This window comes from Aspergillus pseudoviridinutans (assembly GCF_018340605.1).
Source record: "Aspergillus pseudoviridinutans IFM 55266 DNA, scaffold_2, whole genome shotgun sequence".
Taxonomy (NCBI): Eukaryota; Fungi; Ascomycota; class Eurotiomycetes; order Eurotiales; family Aspergillaceae; genus Aspergillus; species Aspergillus pseudoviridinutans.
This window is the reverse complement of record NW_025091282.1, coordinates 15,222-32,997: the sequence shown is the minus strand read 5'-3', so window position 1 is coordinate 32,997 and position 17,776 is coordinate 15,222. Positions and strand designations below refer to the sequence as shown.

Below are 17,776 nucleotides of genomic sequence, written 5' to 3'. Positions count from 1 at the left end.
GTCCTTTTTCTAATATTAACTCCTTATAATATTTATTATAGTGCTTTACTTATATTTACTAGCTTTATGCCATTATTCCTTCAATCTTTCCTAAAGATTTAAAAGTTTTTATACTTGTGCTGTCACAGTTCCCTTATATAATTATAGTCCCTTATAGACTATTACTACTCCTTAGCATTAGGGACTATTAGTTATATAACTTAACTACTCCCTATTCTTATATTAAGGCTGTGCTGCCTTTCTTATAAGCCTTATCTAACTATTTACTATTAACTGCAGTTATTTCATAACAGCTATCTGCAGGTATGCTATAATATATAACTTAGCTAGAAATAGTTTAGCTATACTAAGCTTTAAGTTTTATAGTTAAACTTATAGTAAATTAGAATAGATTAGATTTAGATCTAATTTCTAAGATTTAGACTTAAAATTACAGAAGTACAGTTCTAACTAGGGTTGGACTCACCCAAACTCAGACCAAATGCAACTCTAGTAGAGGAACCCAGCCCAACCCATAAAAATAACAACCCTAATAAGTAGCTAGAAGGTTAACTACCTAAGGGGTACCTAGCTAGTAAGGGGTTATTAACTAGGCTATAAGTTACTACTATAATTATAGTATTTTAGAAGGATATAGATCTATTAAGTAAAATATATATATTCTAATAATTAGAATCAATTACCTAGTTCTTATTAAGCTATTTATTCCCTCTATTTCTATCTTATATTCTCAGAGTTTAGAGAAAAATACTATCTAAGTAAAATAGTAGCTTATGACAGAGGCTTGCTGGCTGGTCGCCATGTGACAAAGATATAGAGGGCCTGATAAACCACCTCCCTAGATAATATTAACCCTAGTTTATTAGCAATCTTCCTAGCCTTAGTAAGTAGCATTACCCAGACTACAAGCTACTATAGATATATGGTTAAAAATATATTTCCTATTTCTTTTAGATCTTATTAGTAACAATATATCTCTACAGAAAGTTATAAGCCACCCATTATATAGGTAAAATTATAACAAGACTATAAGATCAACAGCAATCTGCTTTTTTGATCTCTGCCATTAATTAGAGGCTGATTGAACATAACCACATATAGTTTCCCCAGTTGCGGTAGTCATCTTTCTCATCCACTAAGTCTGCTAGAGTTTGACAAGTGGATTAAGTGTTACCAAGGATTAGATTTCCAGTCTTGAATCCTCGGAGAGAGCCTTGTTCCGGAGCAGTATATAGAACAGAATTTTGCAGTTACTTGGCCTTTCTGTCGTACAGAGATTGATATGGTAGTCTGCCATCGTACGGATTAAGTTCCCCCTTATCCACTGCGGCATATCTGTACGTGGGCATGCTTTCATTCCATCACATTCATGCTTCCGAGCTAAGCGGAAGCTTGAGCAATTCTTCACCGCTAGATTCTGGGTGTCCACATGTACGTATTCCCATGCCAGGGATAGGCGAGTATACAAAACTCGAGTCCAATGAAGGGAAGTAAATCCGAAAAGAAATGCTGGCAATCAGGGTGGAGACTTCTGTAGGGAGGTCTCACCGATCAAGTTGAAGGATCTACGGTGAATATTACCATAACAATTAGGGATGTGGCTAGCTGACAGCGGCATTCGGCAATAACCTACTAAACCCGGCGGATGAGCGCATCATTGCATTTACTACTCGATACAGTCATTGATAAGACTGTCCAGGTCCTGCATGATTGGATATTTGCAAATGGTATTCCTTGCAGCTCCCTTGCAGCTCCCTTGGCTTAGGTCCAGATATGCGTTGATTAGATTTAGCGATGTAATATAGTATTCAATCAGGTTCCTCAACAGTGTTTGCACGGGCGGAAGGCGCGGTCCATTATCCAGTGTGGCTTAATTTTCAACTGAGTGTTTATAGTGTTTATCATAATGGTTGCAGTGCTGTAGTGCTGTAGGCCCTTGGGTGTGATCAGTCATGCCACAGGGATGCGTGATTTGGTATTATCTTCTCCTTCATTTAAATTATTATGTATTGTTGATATCTAGAGGTAGCAAAAGCCGGAGCCTTCATCCCAGGTAGTATCAGGGCATAAGTCTGGATTCTAAATAAGATGTTGCTATATTAATCAAGAGGTGTTACTAGTATAGGGACAGTTCGTCGTGAAGATCTCATTTTTTATGATTCATATACCTGATGAAACAAAACAAACTAGGAGATAGTTTGTGAAAGAAAGGGTAATCCAGTTCTTAGCACAGCTGTTCTGTCTACTCCTTCAATTCCAGAAGATTAAGGATATTTTCTAACCCTCCCACATCTTTACCTCTCTCTGGTAGATTATTAATCAGAGCCTCATTTGCACATAATCTTCTGAAACCCCATTCTAGAAAACGCTCCTGACCTTCCACCCAGTCTTGAAAACTTTCGCCAACACAAAGAAGCCCGCCGAAACCCCATAAGCCACCCCGCAAAATAAAATCAATCCCCAATACTCCTCTGTTCCATCATGCGTCTGTGCCTTAAGTATTTGCCCTGCGATCGGCAGCGCAACAAGTACTCCCACACTTACGAACGTATAAGCGGTACCATACCTCTTCCCAAAATCTTCTATCTTCGAAATCTGCGCCACACAGACAGGACTCAGGCCAATCGCCGAGCCGCTCCAGAACCCGAATAGTGCAGCGTAGCTAATTATCGCTGCGTGGTTGGACCCGCTCTTCAGCCAGAGTGAGACGGTGATTATTGCTGAGATGCAGGTTGTCACGACCATTGCGTTGAAGCGGCCGTATCGGTCTGCTGCGTAGGCGGGCATTAATCGGCCGAGGATAGAGGTTGCATTGAGGATGGACATCAGTGTGTAGGATTGCTGAATCGTCATTGAGTTTGCGCGTGCGTATGACGTTAGGTACGTGACAGGGATCAGGGCGCCGATGTCGGCGAAAACTATCGCTGTTGTAGTAAGGGCAAAGGGTATCTCACGGAGGACTCTCAAGTCGATGGTTTTCCGACTCGCCTTGTTGTGCTTTAGGCGTGATTTCTGGAGTAGAGAACCTGTGCTACAGAAGACCAGGGTGATGAAGGCGAGAGTGCGAATTGCCCAGCCGAACCCGGCTTTCGGTGCGAGCGCGTTGAAGATCTGGGGGAAGATAATCCCGCCGATACTTCCGGCTGTTGCGACGATTCCTGTTGCAAGGGCGCGGCGTTTGCAGAACCAGTGGGTTACGACAGAGACGCTGGGGGTGAAGAGCATGGATGCGGAGATGCCGCCGAGGACGCCGAAGCCGAGCATGAATTGGTAGTATTCTCCTCAGATCTTAGGGGTCCGGAATACGTACGCAGAAGAACGGTGGACTTACCTTTCGAGACACTAAGGATCATAACAGCAGCTGTGAGCCCGATGGTGCCTAGGACAAGGAGATGCTTCGGCCCGTAACGATCAAATACAGGCCCTACTCGTAGTCAATTACTTGCGCCCACGACGATTTCACTGAAAGATGACATACCGATCTGAACACCACCAATCAACAAGAAGAAAATATGGACGCTGAAAATCCATGAAACAGCGGAGTGGGAGTACTCGCTCAGTTGGTGCGTCGCAATCCAGTCCGCGAAAACACCAGTGGTATTCATGAGGCCGAAAGAAGGGAGAGCAGCGCACCATGACCCTAAGACCACAAGCCACGCCTGCAGTCCGCCGTCGGAATACGATTCAGATGAGTTGTCTTCAAAGGGGTGCTCCGCTGGCATCGGTGCCGCCTCTTGGGCAGCAACTTCCTCCGCTGATGTGCCCATTTTGAAGTTGTACACGAATATGGAGGGTAATAGCGACGAAAGAAACCAACGTTGAATTCTGCCTCGACGAAGAGCTACAGAAAGGCCCGTGTAAGGGGTGCTTTGGGAGGCAAAAGAGCCTGTATCCAGCCCCTCGCGCGCGTAATGTTTCAAAAAGCAAGGGGGGGTTACACATTCCGCTATTTCAGCAAATAATATATAAATATACTGAGGCAAACCGACAGGGATCCCTGGGTACAGCATTGCAAGGTCATTACGTCTGGCTTGCCTTTTTGGGTGCCACTTGAGGAAAACAGAACAGAAAAAATTTGCTGGTTTCTCAATATCCACGAGCGGCTTTTAATTTAGTAAAACACGTAGAACCGACTTTAATTCTTCCACAGTCTCATTATAGCTTTCTTGATCATGAACAATACCATCAGCGCAGACTGGAACGAGGGGCAGAGTCGACCGAGTCAAGGACGTAACAGCCTTGCTGCACAAATCCAGACGGTGATCAAGTTGATCCAGGACGTCTCGGACCGTGGTCGTAGGATCGAATAAGCCATGGGCGAGAGTTTCGTTCTTTCCGATTATGATATCCATGAGAACTCGATGGACCTCCGCGAACTATCCCAGAGATACAATTCAGTCTCAGTGTCACATAAAACAACAAGACGGCACCTTATCGTCAAAGTGACCCAAATATATAAAGACTTACCCCGCTATAGTTCTCACAAATATCTCTCTGCGTCTTCCCATCCCTGGCTCCCGCGGTGCCTTCCTGCGACACCAAAAGCACCACAATCTCGTTCTCCGCTGCCGTGGTGATCAATTCGAACCCACCGACGACATCCTACATCTTAGTTTCTGGAACCAATCAGGGACAAACAAAAAAAAGCATGGTGGAGTGAACTCACAGGTAAGAAGCGATCCACTGTCGAAGGAAATATATCCATTGCAGCACCACTTGTCAACGACGATAAATCCATCATTATATGCAGTGTATTTTCTAGAGACGTTGCCATAGCCTGAGCATCAACTGCATAGGCGGCGAGCAGATCCAGAGACAAGGATGTGAGGATGGTGCGGATGTTCATGATGTTGTTTTGAACTTGTTGTTTTGAACTCTTCTTCGCCCTGAGAAGCGCGATAGAGAATCCAGAAAAGAGGTTCTAGTGATTGTCAAGAATCACCGTCAAGTCATCACAGTAGTCTCTGAAGATATATGTTGAATTATAGGAGTAAGGTAATAAGGGCAGGGACGCTGCCATCCCTTGCTGTACGGTGAGAGCTCCAGCCACCGAGCAATGTCATTCATTCGTCTAGTATCCCTCGGCAAACAGTGGGATTTATACAGAGTTGCGTGCTAAGCAGACTGATGTAGAACTGCCGGAGGGTATTAATTCTATCAGCTATACCGTATGGCTTTCTAATACTATTCAAATTCGGCGTTTTACAGAGGAACAGTGCGATATAGTGCTAGAGAAGGCCTGTCCCATTCCACTTCCTGAATTGAATCATCCATTGTAGCTATCGAATCCCACGCATCTACACCTCAGATGCCTTGTCCTCGTCCTCCAAGAACGGAAACGACCTAGCTATGCCGGTCTCGATAACAGCCTCCATAAACTTCCCCACGATAACCTCCATTCCTGCCTCACCAGCAAGTCTTAACCACTCTTGCGTACTAACCTTCCCATATTCCCCTCTATATAATTTCGCCAAATGGGCGCCCAATTCCCGTATCGGAACCTTCACACCACTCGAATGGTGTTTATATCTTAACTTCTCCTCACCAGACCCGGAAGCAAGGATGGTTTGCACAATCCCATCCGCCACTTCTGCAACTTCCCTAAAATCAAAATACCCATCCATTCCCTCCAACGCCGGGACCGTCATAAGGACCCGCGAGAAGTGGATAACAGCGTTCACTGTATCCGTACTTGGTGCGTCCTCACCAATAACGTAGCAAGGACGATGGATACACACGTTTAATCCTATTTCCTTTGATACAGATTCAAGGAACTTCTCGCTCGCCCATTTAGCTGCGACAAACCCCTCTGACCCATCTGTTGCCGGTTGGTAAGATGATACCGAGATCGGCGGGTAGCTTGTCTTCCCTGAGAGAAGGGTCACCCGGTTTGAGGAGATATAGTGCAGCGGGATATGAGCGCGAGCGGCAAATTCCGCAAGGAATATAGTTGAATGAAAATTGGGCACACGGAGGGAAGAGTACCGGTTCATGCAGTTGCCGAATGTGCCGGCGTGGACGATCAGGTCGATTGTTGAGTGGAGGGTGGAGAAGTTCGCTTTTGGGATACCGAGGAGAGGGTCCGTTAGATGACCGGTGTAGATTATGACTCGATCGGAGGAGGGCAAGGATGATGATTGTTCGGGTGCGACGGCAATGCAGTGGACCTTTGTGATTGTGGGCGTGTCGAGAAGTGTGGTGAGGATGGCTTTGCCAATGAAGCTTGTACAGCCAGTCAAAAGGACTTCGCGGACGATAGGTGGGCGACAGGGGCCCGGTTGGTGACGGCGGTATTGAACGAAATGATCGGGCACTTTTGTTTCTTCGTCCCAGTTTATTGTGTCGTCCATGATCTCTGACTTCTTCGAGCTCAGCATGGTGGCCATCTTGTTCAGGGTGCTGGACTTGAATAGCTCCGCCAGAGGGATGGTGATTCCTGTGGATTGCCTGAGCGTACCCTGTAACTTGGCTAGGAGGATTGATGTCCCGCCTACAGCAAAGAAATCGGACTTGGGATAAATCGGCATTGCAGGAGCCGTCTGATATAAGACTTCCTCCCAGTGCATCTTGAGTTCGGCTTCTGCAAGCGTGAAAGACTGGTCGGCCTTCGAGGCAGCGTTCGTCTCTGGTAATGGAAGTGCGGCGACTGCTTTCCTGTCAACCTTGCCATTCGGCGTCGTAGGTATCGTATCAACCGGTACAATGATACTCGGACGTATTGCCTGAGGCAGGGGAAGATTGGCGGCTATAGTTTGAAGCTCGACGTGACTAGCAGCCTTACCCGGTGCTAGAACAACATGCGCGACGAGAAACCGGGATTCTCCTTGCCCTCTTGCCGAGACAATTGCATGCGAAATCAGATCAGGAGCTGCTTCCAAAAGGGCGTGGGACACTTCTTCCAGATCCACGCGTATTCCACGAAGTTTCAGCACCGTTTCACCGGCCAGTCTGGACATGAATAGTAGTGATCCGTCTTCTAACAGCTTGCCTTTGTCCCCTGTCCGGTACAGCTTCGTCCACCCGCGAGATCGATACTCTGCAGAGGCAAATGGGTTGTTGAGGAATTTCCCTTCGGCCATTGTGGCATCTAGGTATCCCAATCCCACACCCCCGCCAGCGATGCAGATTTCTCCAGGAAATCCCGGCGGAAGCAGACTCACGTTATCGTCTACAATGTACAAGGATGTGTTAGGGAAAACTTTTCCCACGTTCCCTTCCATGATACTCTCCTCTTTACCAGAAAGAGGACGAGTGCATACGACCCCTCCTGCCTCGGTAGGGCCATAGGCAATGGTAATATTGGGACAGTAACAACTCAAACGTTGATGGAACTCTGAGATCAGGTGGTCGGTTACAAGTTCTCCGCCGACATAAACGAAACGCCACGACCGTAGTAAAGTCAGGTACTCAATACCATAGCGGAGCAGCATTGTGTATTCTGCGGGTGTGCCGAAGGTTAGCGTTACTCGTTCTGAGACCATTAACCGTGAAATTCCGATAGGGTCGAAGCGGAGGTTTTGGGGTACTATCACTAGGGTTCCGCCAAATCCAAGAGCTAAGAACATCTGGGCGATGGACATGTCAAATCCGAGAGAGCTCTGCTGCAGCACCGTCTCGGGTCGGTATTTGAAAGTTTGTGCTTGGGCGGGTATCCAGTTTCTGAACATGGCCTGTGGGAGCATGATTCCTTTTGGCTTTCCGGTGGAGCCACTGCTGTAAAGAATGAAGGCAAGGGAGGTGGGTTCTCCTCTATTGGGTGCAGGTGCCGTGGACTGTGATGTGTCAAGGCTGTCGGTATTGATAATGTAGATGCCATCTCCCGTTAGGATCTTCGCAGTTCCCATGGTTGTAGCTTGGCAAACCAGCACTGCTGGTTTACAATCCGCTAGGATAGACGTCTGACGCTCTACTGGAAGACCAATATCCACTGGGACATACACCGCTCCGACTCGAAGAGCGGCCAGCATCGCGGCGATAGCTTGCAGGGAAGGCTCACAGAGGACCGCGATTCGTGCTTCAACCTCAATACCCGTCTCGAGCAGAGCACCAGCAATTCCATTTATCAAAGATGCCAGGTCTGCATAGCTATGGGGTCCTGATGCATCAGTCACTGCAACGGCTTCTGCATGCTCTCTTGCGATGTTGTCAAAGCGCTCAACTAACGTCTCCGGCCACTGGTGTTCTTGAATCTCACCCTCTCCGAGACGAAGAGCATCGTTAATGAGGGTCGTCGGAAACAGAGAATAGCGCTCAACGGAGAGAGTCGGATCGTCACAAATTTGCTGCAGAAGATGAGAATATATGTCTGTGAATCTCTGCGCGCTTTCCGGACTATAGAGATAATTACGACAGACGACCTCGAGCATCCACGGCCTTGTAGCCGAGGGCGTGATATTAATGGTCATATCGTATGGAGACCTCGCCTGGACGGCATCCACATACTTCAAATAAGCATCGCCCATTGGCAGGTTCATCACCTCGCCCATGCGATAGTTCACCATTATTTGAAAGATCGGTGTGTGTTGTGAGGAGCGAGGTATATTAAGCTGATCTAGAATATATCCAAACGGCACGGCCGAATTGCTCAGTGCTGAGACTGCAGTTCCTGCAGTTCGACGGAACAAAGTAGTGAAGTTATCTCCCTGCTCGGCTCGCAGTCGAAGAGGTAGGGTATTCACGAAGAACCCCACGGTATTCGAAAAGCGGAAATCAGACCGCCCGGCATCTGTCGTGCCGATACAGACCTCGTCGGTGCCCAATAAACGACAAAGAAGAATGTGAATTACAGAGAGATGGAAATGGAACGGAGACCCTCGCAAGCTTCGTGAGAGTGCCTTCACCCGCTCCGTACATCTCGGGTTGATCTCTGTCGTAGTGATATGGCTCTGAAAGTCCCTCGTCGCTGCTCGAGCTTTCACTCGTGCAAAAGGAAGTAACGGACTCACCTCAGGCAGCGGCGTCAGGTTCTGTCTCCAATACTTGAATTGTCGATTAAATTCTCCTGTTTCGATGGCACGATGTTGCGCCTCTGAATACTCCGTGTATGACGGAGGCATAGGCGGGAGCTCCTTCCCTTGGCAGGCTAAGTTCAATTCCTTTAGGAAGATTGACCAGCTATAGGCATCCACTGCCAGGTGATGAAAATAGAATAATATTTTATAGTCCCCAGTGCCTATGTTGAGGACTGTAACCCGGAAAACTTCACCTTGATCTAGCCGCCATGTTTTTTCCTTTGCTTTCTCAAATTCCTTCACGTACGAGACCTCGTCAGCATCCTCGATGTATTCGAAGTACGGCAACGGCTCGCATCGCACCGCTTGTACCAGTTTGCCGGTGTCATGATCCATGAAGAACGCAGTTTGTAGAGACTCATGCCGAGCAAGGACTTGCTCAAGCGCCATTCTGAACTGCGGTACTTGAAAATTGCCGCTCGTTTTGTAGGTCACTGCCATGTTGGACTGCGTAGGGTCGTTCATGTATTGCTCTGAGAACCAGAATTGGGACTGTACTGGCGACATCCTGTGCCTCCGTTTGAAGGTTTGAGCCTTGGAAGTGGTATCCGCCATAATGAAGTGTTTCAATGGTCTGTATGATGAGTTTGCAGTGTGTAGCGAACTTAGATTTGGTTTGTTGAGCTTTGAACGTGGGAAATTATTCGACTCCGTGCAGTGAAGTTTTTAGTTCGGGTTGACCGGGACGGACAGTTAGATATGGAAGTAGGACAGAAGGATGATGTAGCTCTTCCTGACTCTTCTTGGTATACTTCAGCTGGACGTTCGTAGTATCTTAAAGCTTACAAGTCTTAAGGCACTCTTTGTTTGCTGTGGAACGTTGGCTTACCTGGAGGGCGCTTGCGGAAACCCTGGTTGTACTTTCAAAGGGAGCAGTGGTGTATACATTGCGTAGTACAAATATTACAATCCCATCCAGTATGCGGCACCGAACTGGTGTAACTAAAGGGGTATTGCGCACAGGACATCGAAGACTGAAAGTCCACGCTGATCGTCTATGCTGATTGACTCGCTCCAGCAACGCCAACTCATTGCGGCAAGGAGAAGCCACTTCCATCGCATTTCATGTGAAAGTTGCTCCATTCCTACGATTCTTTCGTTCTCCGCTTGGGGCATGAGTACAGTATGACTTGAATGTAAGGAAGGGCTCACAGACGCTAACGGATCAATGATGTTCATGCCTGGAGCTGGCAGGATAGGACGCAGGCATTCTTAACAATGCATGTATGGCACAACCAGCATTACAAGGTTACTGTTGGTATGCGTCTAAGTAATACAGACAAATATCTATTCCATATTCCACATGAGGGCGTGAAAGTTAAGCACCCTAACGCGCACCAGAGGGTGGGAGAATGCAAGAGAAATTTGGGGCGTTCAAATAGCGGTCAAAGAAGATGAGCAGTTCCCACATTATACAAGGCTGGAATTCGTTGAGCAGTTGAGTGCAGGATGGCCTGGAGTTTACCAAGTTCTCCCCACTACAGGGCCTACCGCGAAATATATCAAGAATTTCGCCTATAGAGGTCTACTGACAATGCTGTGAGCCATCTGATACTTTTCATGTGTCAGCAATTGAGATTAACTCGCGTCATCGTTCAATTTATGCAGTAAGAATATGATAATCTACCGCAACCTATTCTGATCGGCAGCAGCAGCAAGTTCAGCTATAGTTTCCTTCTCAAATAGATCCTCCACAGACAATGGAATATCTTCCGCACGGCACATAGATACAAGCTGCATTGAGCCAATCGAGTCGCCACCAAGGTTGTAGAAACTGTCGTTGACTCCAATCTTCGTCTCATCAAGGTTGAGTAGCAGTGCAAACATACGATGAAGCGCCTTTTCAGTATCCGATCTCGGCATTGCCTTCTCATGCTTGCCATTCTGTTCTCCAGTTCTATACGAAAGAAGTTGATCCTGGTCTAGCATGGCTGCCTGCATCCTCAAAGTCCTTCGATCGATCTTCCTAGAAAATGTCATCGGCACATGCGAAAGGGGAATATAGATGGTTGGTACCATATGGGCCGGCAGAGCTGCACGCAGTTTAGAATCTGCCACTGACACCCGTGTGCGAAATTGTTCGTCGGGAATCATGAATAGCATAGACCTAACTGATGCGAGCTTCTCAGCCAAAGATGCTTCTTTGTCCCATATGAATGCTGTTAGTGATGGCGTTGCAGAGTTGTCTGTTGGCGTAACCACGTCGGTAAGAATAACGTCCTCTGCACGGTCCCAGCACTGTCGGAGATGATACTCAACCTCTCCTAGTTCAATGCGGTACCCACGCAACTTGACTTGATTATCCTTTCTACCGACATAGCAGAGGGTACCGTCCTCGGCATATTGAACGAGATCCCCTGTCTTGTAGAATATTCTTTCACGACTCGGCTCTGTACTGAAGTGGATGAGCCATGACGGGTTCACAATGAACGTCTCCGATGTTTTCTGGTGGTCATCCAAATAGCCACGAGCTAGATATGGTCCTTCAACTACCAGTTCAGCCACTGCACCAACAGGAGCGAGTCGATGGTGATCAAGTGGCTCGACGAGCCAGATCCTTCCCAGAAATGGACTACCAATGTTTTTCGTGTCTCTCGTTCCTTCCTTCTGCGCCGTCAGTATACCACCCCATTCTGTCATTCCGTATCCGATGAGCAGTCGGAAACTACCCTCAAAATCCTCGTATGCGTCCTTTGGAATCGGCTCTGCCCCAATAATTATTGTTTGCACGGTGCCCATTGCTTTGGTATCAAGTGTCTTCAAGGTAGAAGGCGTCATTAGTGTCCAACTAATATTCATCCGCTCAATGGCACCCTGGAGGTCATTCATTCGCTCATGGGCCGAGGGAATACAGAGAGTTGCACCTGCCGTAAGAGAGCAAAATATCTCTACAAGAGAAGCATGCACTCCATACGAAGCAAACTGCAACACCCGGCTGTTGCTTTCGACTTGCAATGGTTCAACGTGCCTCGCAAAGCCCGTTAATGCCCGATGCTCCATGACACATCCCTTTGGAGCCCCTGTACTTCCAGAGGTAAAAAGGATATAGGCCATGTCTGTCGGTGTTCGGTGGGTCACAGCATGATCTGAGGAGGGCAGCTGTTCCATATCCGCTCTGCTTACGCTGACTACCCTTCTCCCAGTGTTTGACAACGCAGCCGCGTGTTGAGGTGAGGCTATAATGGCCCCACCCTTCAATTGTGCAATAATATTTTCCAGCCGTTTCACTGGTTGCGATGCTTCAAGTGGAACAAAGACTGCGCCTGATTTGATCACGGCTAGAATTGAGACAATAGTCCAGAGGGACTTTTCCATGCACAGTGGTACTGGGTCCCCTGGCTCGACACGAAGTGATTGCAAGTGGGCCGCCAGTTCTGAGGACAAGTTATGCAACTCAGCATAAGTTAAGTCACCATCCCAGGAGTGTACCGCCACCACTGTGGGCTGGTGGACTGCGTGCTTAAGTATGATGTCGTCAACAAACTCATGTGCTGCCTCGGTGTTAGGTGCGCTATTCCACTGGGCAATTTGTTGATAATCTTCGGGCCCACAGAAATTCATATCGCAAAATATCTGCTCTGGATTCTCAATCAGGCACTTGAGGGCTTGTGCCACATTTCCCGCCAGACGTTTTGCACGTGCTTTGGATACGGCCGCCGTTCGATAGTAGAGACTTGTCTCAGACATACTCTCGTTCGTTCTGACCACAACCGCAAGATCATACTGCTGTTTGCCTGTGTCAGCCCGTCATTGATTCTCCAACAGCGGCAGTTAATTCTTACATGATTCTTACATCCTGACTGGAAGAGTAGACCCACGTCCTCTTTGACCTCCTCGGCCTCATGTCCCAAGACGACAACAGTATTGACTTCGGAAGCGAGCTCCAGTTGCCACTGCTTCATCTTGTACCTCACCTCCTCGAAAAATCTTCGAACATTAACCTCTGGAGGAATAGATACTTCACATATTTGCAGACTCCGTTCTTTTACCTTTGGCACGGTCTTGTCCGTCGGGGTGCTATGGACAGCAAAACGCACATCGTCCATATCTGTGAACCTGCGCAGTACAAGAGCCCATGCTAGAATGAGAACCGAGAATAGGCCATCTTGCAGGGTATCATCGAAACTTGTCCGGAGCGCTAGACGGCCTATTGACACCTCCTTAATCTGTTCCCTGTCTTGACCTTTCTCACCGTCATTGACAGGCAAGACACAAGCCTCCGCCTCCATGGCTCCCGATTTCGAAATAGTATAATGTTGCGAATCAAGGCTTAATTGACCGCACAGGAGAAGTTTGCAGTCAAACCTGGGCGTTGAGCAGCGGGAATGCTTAGATAACTACGGAACAGACAATATGTTTCTGACTAGCAACATTAGGAGACCATCCACATTTTCTGCAGACCTTCCAGATATATGATATTACCTCAGAAAGTCTCACCGCTCATTCAGCCGTAAAGGGGCTTAAATTCCTCATCCCTAGCTTCATTCCACTTCTAAGGGTAAAGATCGTTCCTAAAATCCCACACGGATTATTTACTCTGCTCAGAATGCATTCCAAGCACACACTACATAGATCAACATGTACATAGAACAGGCATTGGGCATTTTGGTGGCCGCGTCGCAGTTTCAATGGACAGCGCATGATGTCGAGTTAAAACAGAAATAGCGTAGTTAAGAGGGTCTGAACAATCCTCATCCGTAAGGGAACAATCTGTAACGTAACTAGAGCATATTCAAGCCATCCTTCTCAGCTCAAAAATAACTCTTCCACCATCCACAAGCCAAGAATGAGCCACTTCTAGCCTGATTGAGATCTGAGAGAACAGCGCCTGCCACTCTCCACTTGTCCGAAACAGTGTACCCAGCACAGCCAACATGTGCATATTCATCGAACTTCCGTAGCACGAATGGCATTGGTTCGAATTAAGCTCTATCCCGTCATCAATCAAGAGAACGGATATTTTGGGAGTCATGGCTTCAGCGATTTTTTCTAGGATGCGTCGACAGTCACTGGTTCCTTGTTAGCATCTTAAACCCTAATTATAGCCATAGATCCTTTACCCTTCTGCATTGTCCATCAGAATATTACTCAGCAAGTAAACATGCGCCCCTTTAACGGGCTGCTCGGTGAAGTAGTCGTACTGCTGCCACTGAAGCCGACTAAACACGCTCTCATCATTAATATCTTCCTTGCTCGGGAAGGCATTTTCATAATCTTGAATAATAAATGATAGCTGCGGGTGCTGTCGAGCAATCCGGATGGAATGCTGTCCTCGTCCTCCACCGACATCGACAACAACAGCTCCAGGCTTCAAGTGGGTGAAATTGAAGACGTCCTCGATAGAAGTCTGCGCGGCTCCCTCCGCGTGGCGCTGAAGGCCTTTATCGAAGCGTTCGCCACGAAGAGGATCAGCATAGCGAAGATATTGATAGAAGGGTTGATCAGCTGACTAATTTAGTGTATGGCCCTTCAGAAAGAGGAAAAGGCTTTATCGAGGACTCACTGTTGAATGTCATCTGGAACGCATTTCTGTGCCGATCCTCTGGTATCTTTCCGCGGTTATCACGGACATATTCAGGAAGGGATGCTGCCGCTTGAAGGCCAATATCTACTCTTTGTTGCGTTGTCTCAATAGTGCCTATAGCTCAGACGCGGTTCGATCTAAAATAACTCACAGGTAATGGACCCAGCACGCGTTATTATCATTTAGCAGGTACCTTGACCGGTCGTTGAGCTTGTATATCTCAAGAGAGGGCTCATCAAGGATATGTTTTGCCACGACCTCCTTCAGCGCACATCCTTTCAAAAATTAGCACAACGTGTTCAAATGAAACAAAGCAAGTTGTTATACTCAACAACGCCCTGGAACACCCCGAGAATCTGGCTAGGGTATCCAGCGAAGCAGATTCGTTGTTCTTTGAGAGTAGGTGGAAAACATTCAGATCGAGGAGGATGCAAATTGCCACACTGCTACTGTATGATAGAGCTATACGCTCAACCCAGCTTTCTGGAGTGCTGATTAAGGCGTTGAGCTCTGTGCAGGCGGCGGAGATAGACCGAATCTCTTCGCTGGCTTCCACACCTTCTTCTGTCTTCTCACTATATTGGCGGGTGAGTTGTGTGATGCGAGAGGCGAGATGTTCTGCTTGGATGCCTTGACGGGTCATTATGCTGGAGTTGTAAAGGAGTCCAGTTAAATGAGAGAAAGACCAGAAGCCAGGATAGTTAGAATTTGTTCTGATATTTATAGACATTTGAATTGGACAATCCAGGTGCTCAAGAAGTCAAACAATGTACAACCAACCACATGAATATCACTGCATCTCCGCCATAGACCATGTCTGTCTGGACCATATTACGCAGATGGCGCAATCCCAGTCAACTTATCGCCAATTCGGGCCACATAGAATCTGCTGCAGGGAGAGTAAGCGGCACCCTTGCCTCCCCTGCCCGACACAACACCGCTACCGCATATCTAGGTTAGGGAAATCTTTAAAGCCAAAGCAATCTGGACTGCCCGCATACATTGGAAATGCACAACTTATGCATGTTTTATCACTGCGTGAGTAAGAAACACAACTTTTATAATATTGTGTATTTCACTTATTACGCATTGGCAGATTTGGAATTCCTCAAAACCCGCAACGTTACAGACATCCCCCCCCTTTAACTTTAATTCAGGGCCAACATCCTACGCCTGATAGATAGCTAATGAGTTGCTACACGCCTCCTGATGGCGTATTACATTTGTATTCGCTCTTCCAACTGTAAAAGTATACGAAGGCTCATGATGAAGCCTCGAGGCTAGTCTTACAAGATTGACAAAACGACACTCTCCCAGCAGACTTCGGTTTCTCAGGGCCCGAACCATCTTTCTCACACATACTCTGTTTTATGACAAGGGTCGCTGCCTTAGCTTGCCAATCCGGCTTCGTTGATCTGCCATCGCAGTCCTGACAAGCTTGCTCAGCTGTAGAAGCCTTAGATCTCTCGCAGCAAGCAGACTTCGTGGTGTCTCGCGTCATCCGTAAGAACTGCATTATATCTGTTCCACCAGTCCCCCTTCCGCTTTCTTGCGTGTGCGCGCAGCCGCTTAGAGGGCTTTCTTTCCCCGCCGGAACAAAGATATACCTCGCTACCACGCGGATATGATTGTCTCGTAATGCTCCAAGTCGCGAAACTGCTTCGTTATACACCCGTTGTACATCTGGATCATTTCCCTGGCTCAGCGTGTACGCCCGGATATTGGATGCACTTTTCATGAGCTCCAGAAACTCTCTGTGCGGGCCGGGCATGTAACTTCTCATATCCTCAATTGGGATCCGTTAGCTAGGGGCTACTTCGTCATTTGCCTCTGCTGGATTCCCAAGACTTACTTTGATGAAGTCCACCTCGTGGTCAATTCCCAAAATGATGTCCATTAACTGGATCAGCGAGCTCTGCGCATTACTTCCGCCACTATAAGCTAACCATTCACCCTCTCCCCCTTGACACTGGCATCGAGGGTAGTATATTCCATCCGGTAATCCCGTCCTAGCCATGTTTCTACTCCCTCGCAAGAAGGGACGTAACCTATAATAGAAGAATTCCTGTGAGAGATTCTTGTTCAGTTGACTCAAAGTAGCAGAGATCCTGTCGACGCATGTGATAAATGCCTCTAGGAAGCTCCTTACTCGGGATGCATCATTTTCGTGTACTGCGTCGATGGCGTCGAGCATCTGGGATATGAGTCTTCCGCCTTGTGCCTCTATAGCGACGGAGATAACATAGAACCATTCTTCCTCTTTGGAACCGGTGAACGTGCAGAGTGAGACAAAGTCTTCTGGGTTTGATCGTTCATTTCCGAACGTCGGGTTTAAACCTATGTTCCAGAGACAGTATGCGGCGAACGTTCCACAGGGGTTAATGGCGAGGTATTCGGACACTTTTCTGAGCGGGGCGACGATTGATATTGGGAGTTCCTTACCACCAGTGTTAGTACATGTAGCAGCCACACACCTCTCACAAGTATAAAAAGTTTATGCACTCACCCTTCTAGGTTTGTTGCCACTCCAGATATAACCCTGGGATAGAAAACAGAGCACGACATATGCTCTACGCCACTCTTCTTCGGCGTCAAGCTTTGTTGTTGATAGGGTTGGCAACCTGTCAAGTTTATCCTTCAATGTGTCGCTTGCGATAAGCTGCGGCAGATCAAAAACGGTATCTTCCCAAGGGTCATAGTACGGATTTGGGAGTCTTTCCAACGGAGGACTTTCGGGCAAAAATCCAGTAATGGCAGACACACAGTAACGACTGAGGTCTATGTCACGAAAGCGCGCCATCATCCTCTAGACGACTGTGAAGTATTGAAACTGATGAGAGAGGCAGTCCCTGAAGGCCACATGTACAGATCAGCACGTCATCCTGTCAATGGATGAAATGTATATTTGACAAATGTCTGAGAAGACTAGCAGAGCAGCAATACGTAAATAATGCACTTTATATTTCTGCTTCATAATACACTTCCCATAACTTGTCATGGATACTCCCTGCCTTCCCAAAGTATGCGGGTACAGCTACCACCCAGTCTTGGCATATCTCACCACCACACGCCGCTGCTATAGTTATATGCATTCATAATCTACAGTGGACTGAATACCAATTCGGGTAATGATGCCTTTGTGAGCCCTTGTCGGGCTGAGTATACATACCGAATCTAGTATGGGGGCGCACTCAAGCTTCTGGAATTGTCCATACTATGTCTATGGTACTACTATCATCCG

General features: G+C 47.3%; 5 protein-coding genes across 5 annotated transcripts; all 5 read right to left on the bottom strand.

Annotated features, from left to right (window-relative positions):
* Positions 1-2,358: 2,358 nt before the first annotated feature.
* Positions 2,359-3,767, bottom strand: Asppvi_002066 (MCT family MFS transporter; the record flags this gene model as incomplete). Its single annotated transcript, XM_043298059.1, has 3 exons — positions 2,359-3,278; positions 3,332-3,424; positions 3,479-3,767. 3 exons carry the CDS (start codon positions 3,765-3,767, stop codon positions 2,359-2,361), a joined length of 1,302 nt encoding a protein of 433 aa, XP_043153994.1.
* Positions 3,768-4,106: 339 nt separating this feature from the next.
* Positions 4,107-4,846, bottom strand: Asppvi_002065 (uncharacterized protein; the record flags this gene model as incomplete). Its single annotated transcript, XM_043298058.1, has 3 exons — positions 4,107-4,376; positions 4,468-4,602; positions 4,667-4,846. The coding sequence occupies 3 exons, from the start codon at positions 4,844-4,846 to the stop codon at positions 4,107-4,109; spliced, it is 585 nt and encodes a 194-aa protein (XP_043153993.1).
* Positions 4,847-5,297: 451 nt separating this feature from the next.
* On the bottom strand, positions 5,298-9,566 carry Asppvi_002064 (nonribosomal peptide synthase; the record flags this gene model as incomplete). The annotated part of the gene is made up of 1 exon (XM_043298057.1): positions 5,298-9,566. The coding sequence occupies one exon, from the start codon at positions 9,564-9,566 to the stop codon at positions 5,298-5,300; it is 4,269 nt and encodes a 1,422-aa protein (XP_043153992.1).
* Positions 9,567-10,634: 1,068 nt separating this feature from the next.
* Asppvi_002063 (putative NRPS-like protein biosynthetic cluster) lies at positions 10,635-13,240 on the bottom strand (the record flags this gene model as incomplete). The annotated part of the gene is made up of 2 exons (XM_043298056.1): positions 10,635-12,745; positions 12,805-13,240. The coding sequence occupies 2 exons, from the start codon at positions 13,238-13,240 to the stop codon at positions 10,635-10,637; spliced, it is 2,547 nt and encodes an 848-aa protein (XP_043153991.1).
* An 827-nt stretch (positions 13,241-14,067) lies between these two features.
* On the bottom strand, positions 14,068-15,178 carry Asppvi_002062 (uncharacterized protein; the record flags this gene model as incomplete). Its single annotated transcript, XM_043298055.1, has 4 exons — positions 14,068-14,456; positions 14,515-14,624; positions 14,687-14,810; positions 14,863-15,178. The coding sequence occupies 4 exons, from the start codon at positions 15,176-15,178 to the stop codon at positions 14,068-14,070; spliced, it is 939 nt and encodes a 312-aa protein (XP_043153990.1).
* Between the last annotated feature and the right edge of the window lie 2,598 nt (positions 15,179-17,776).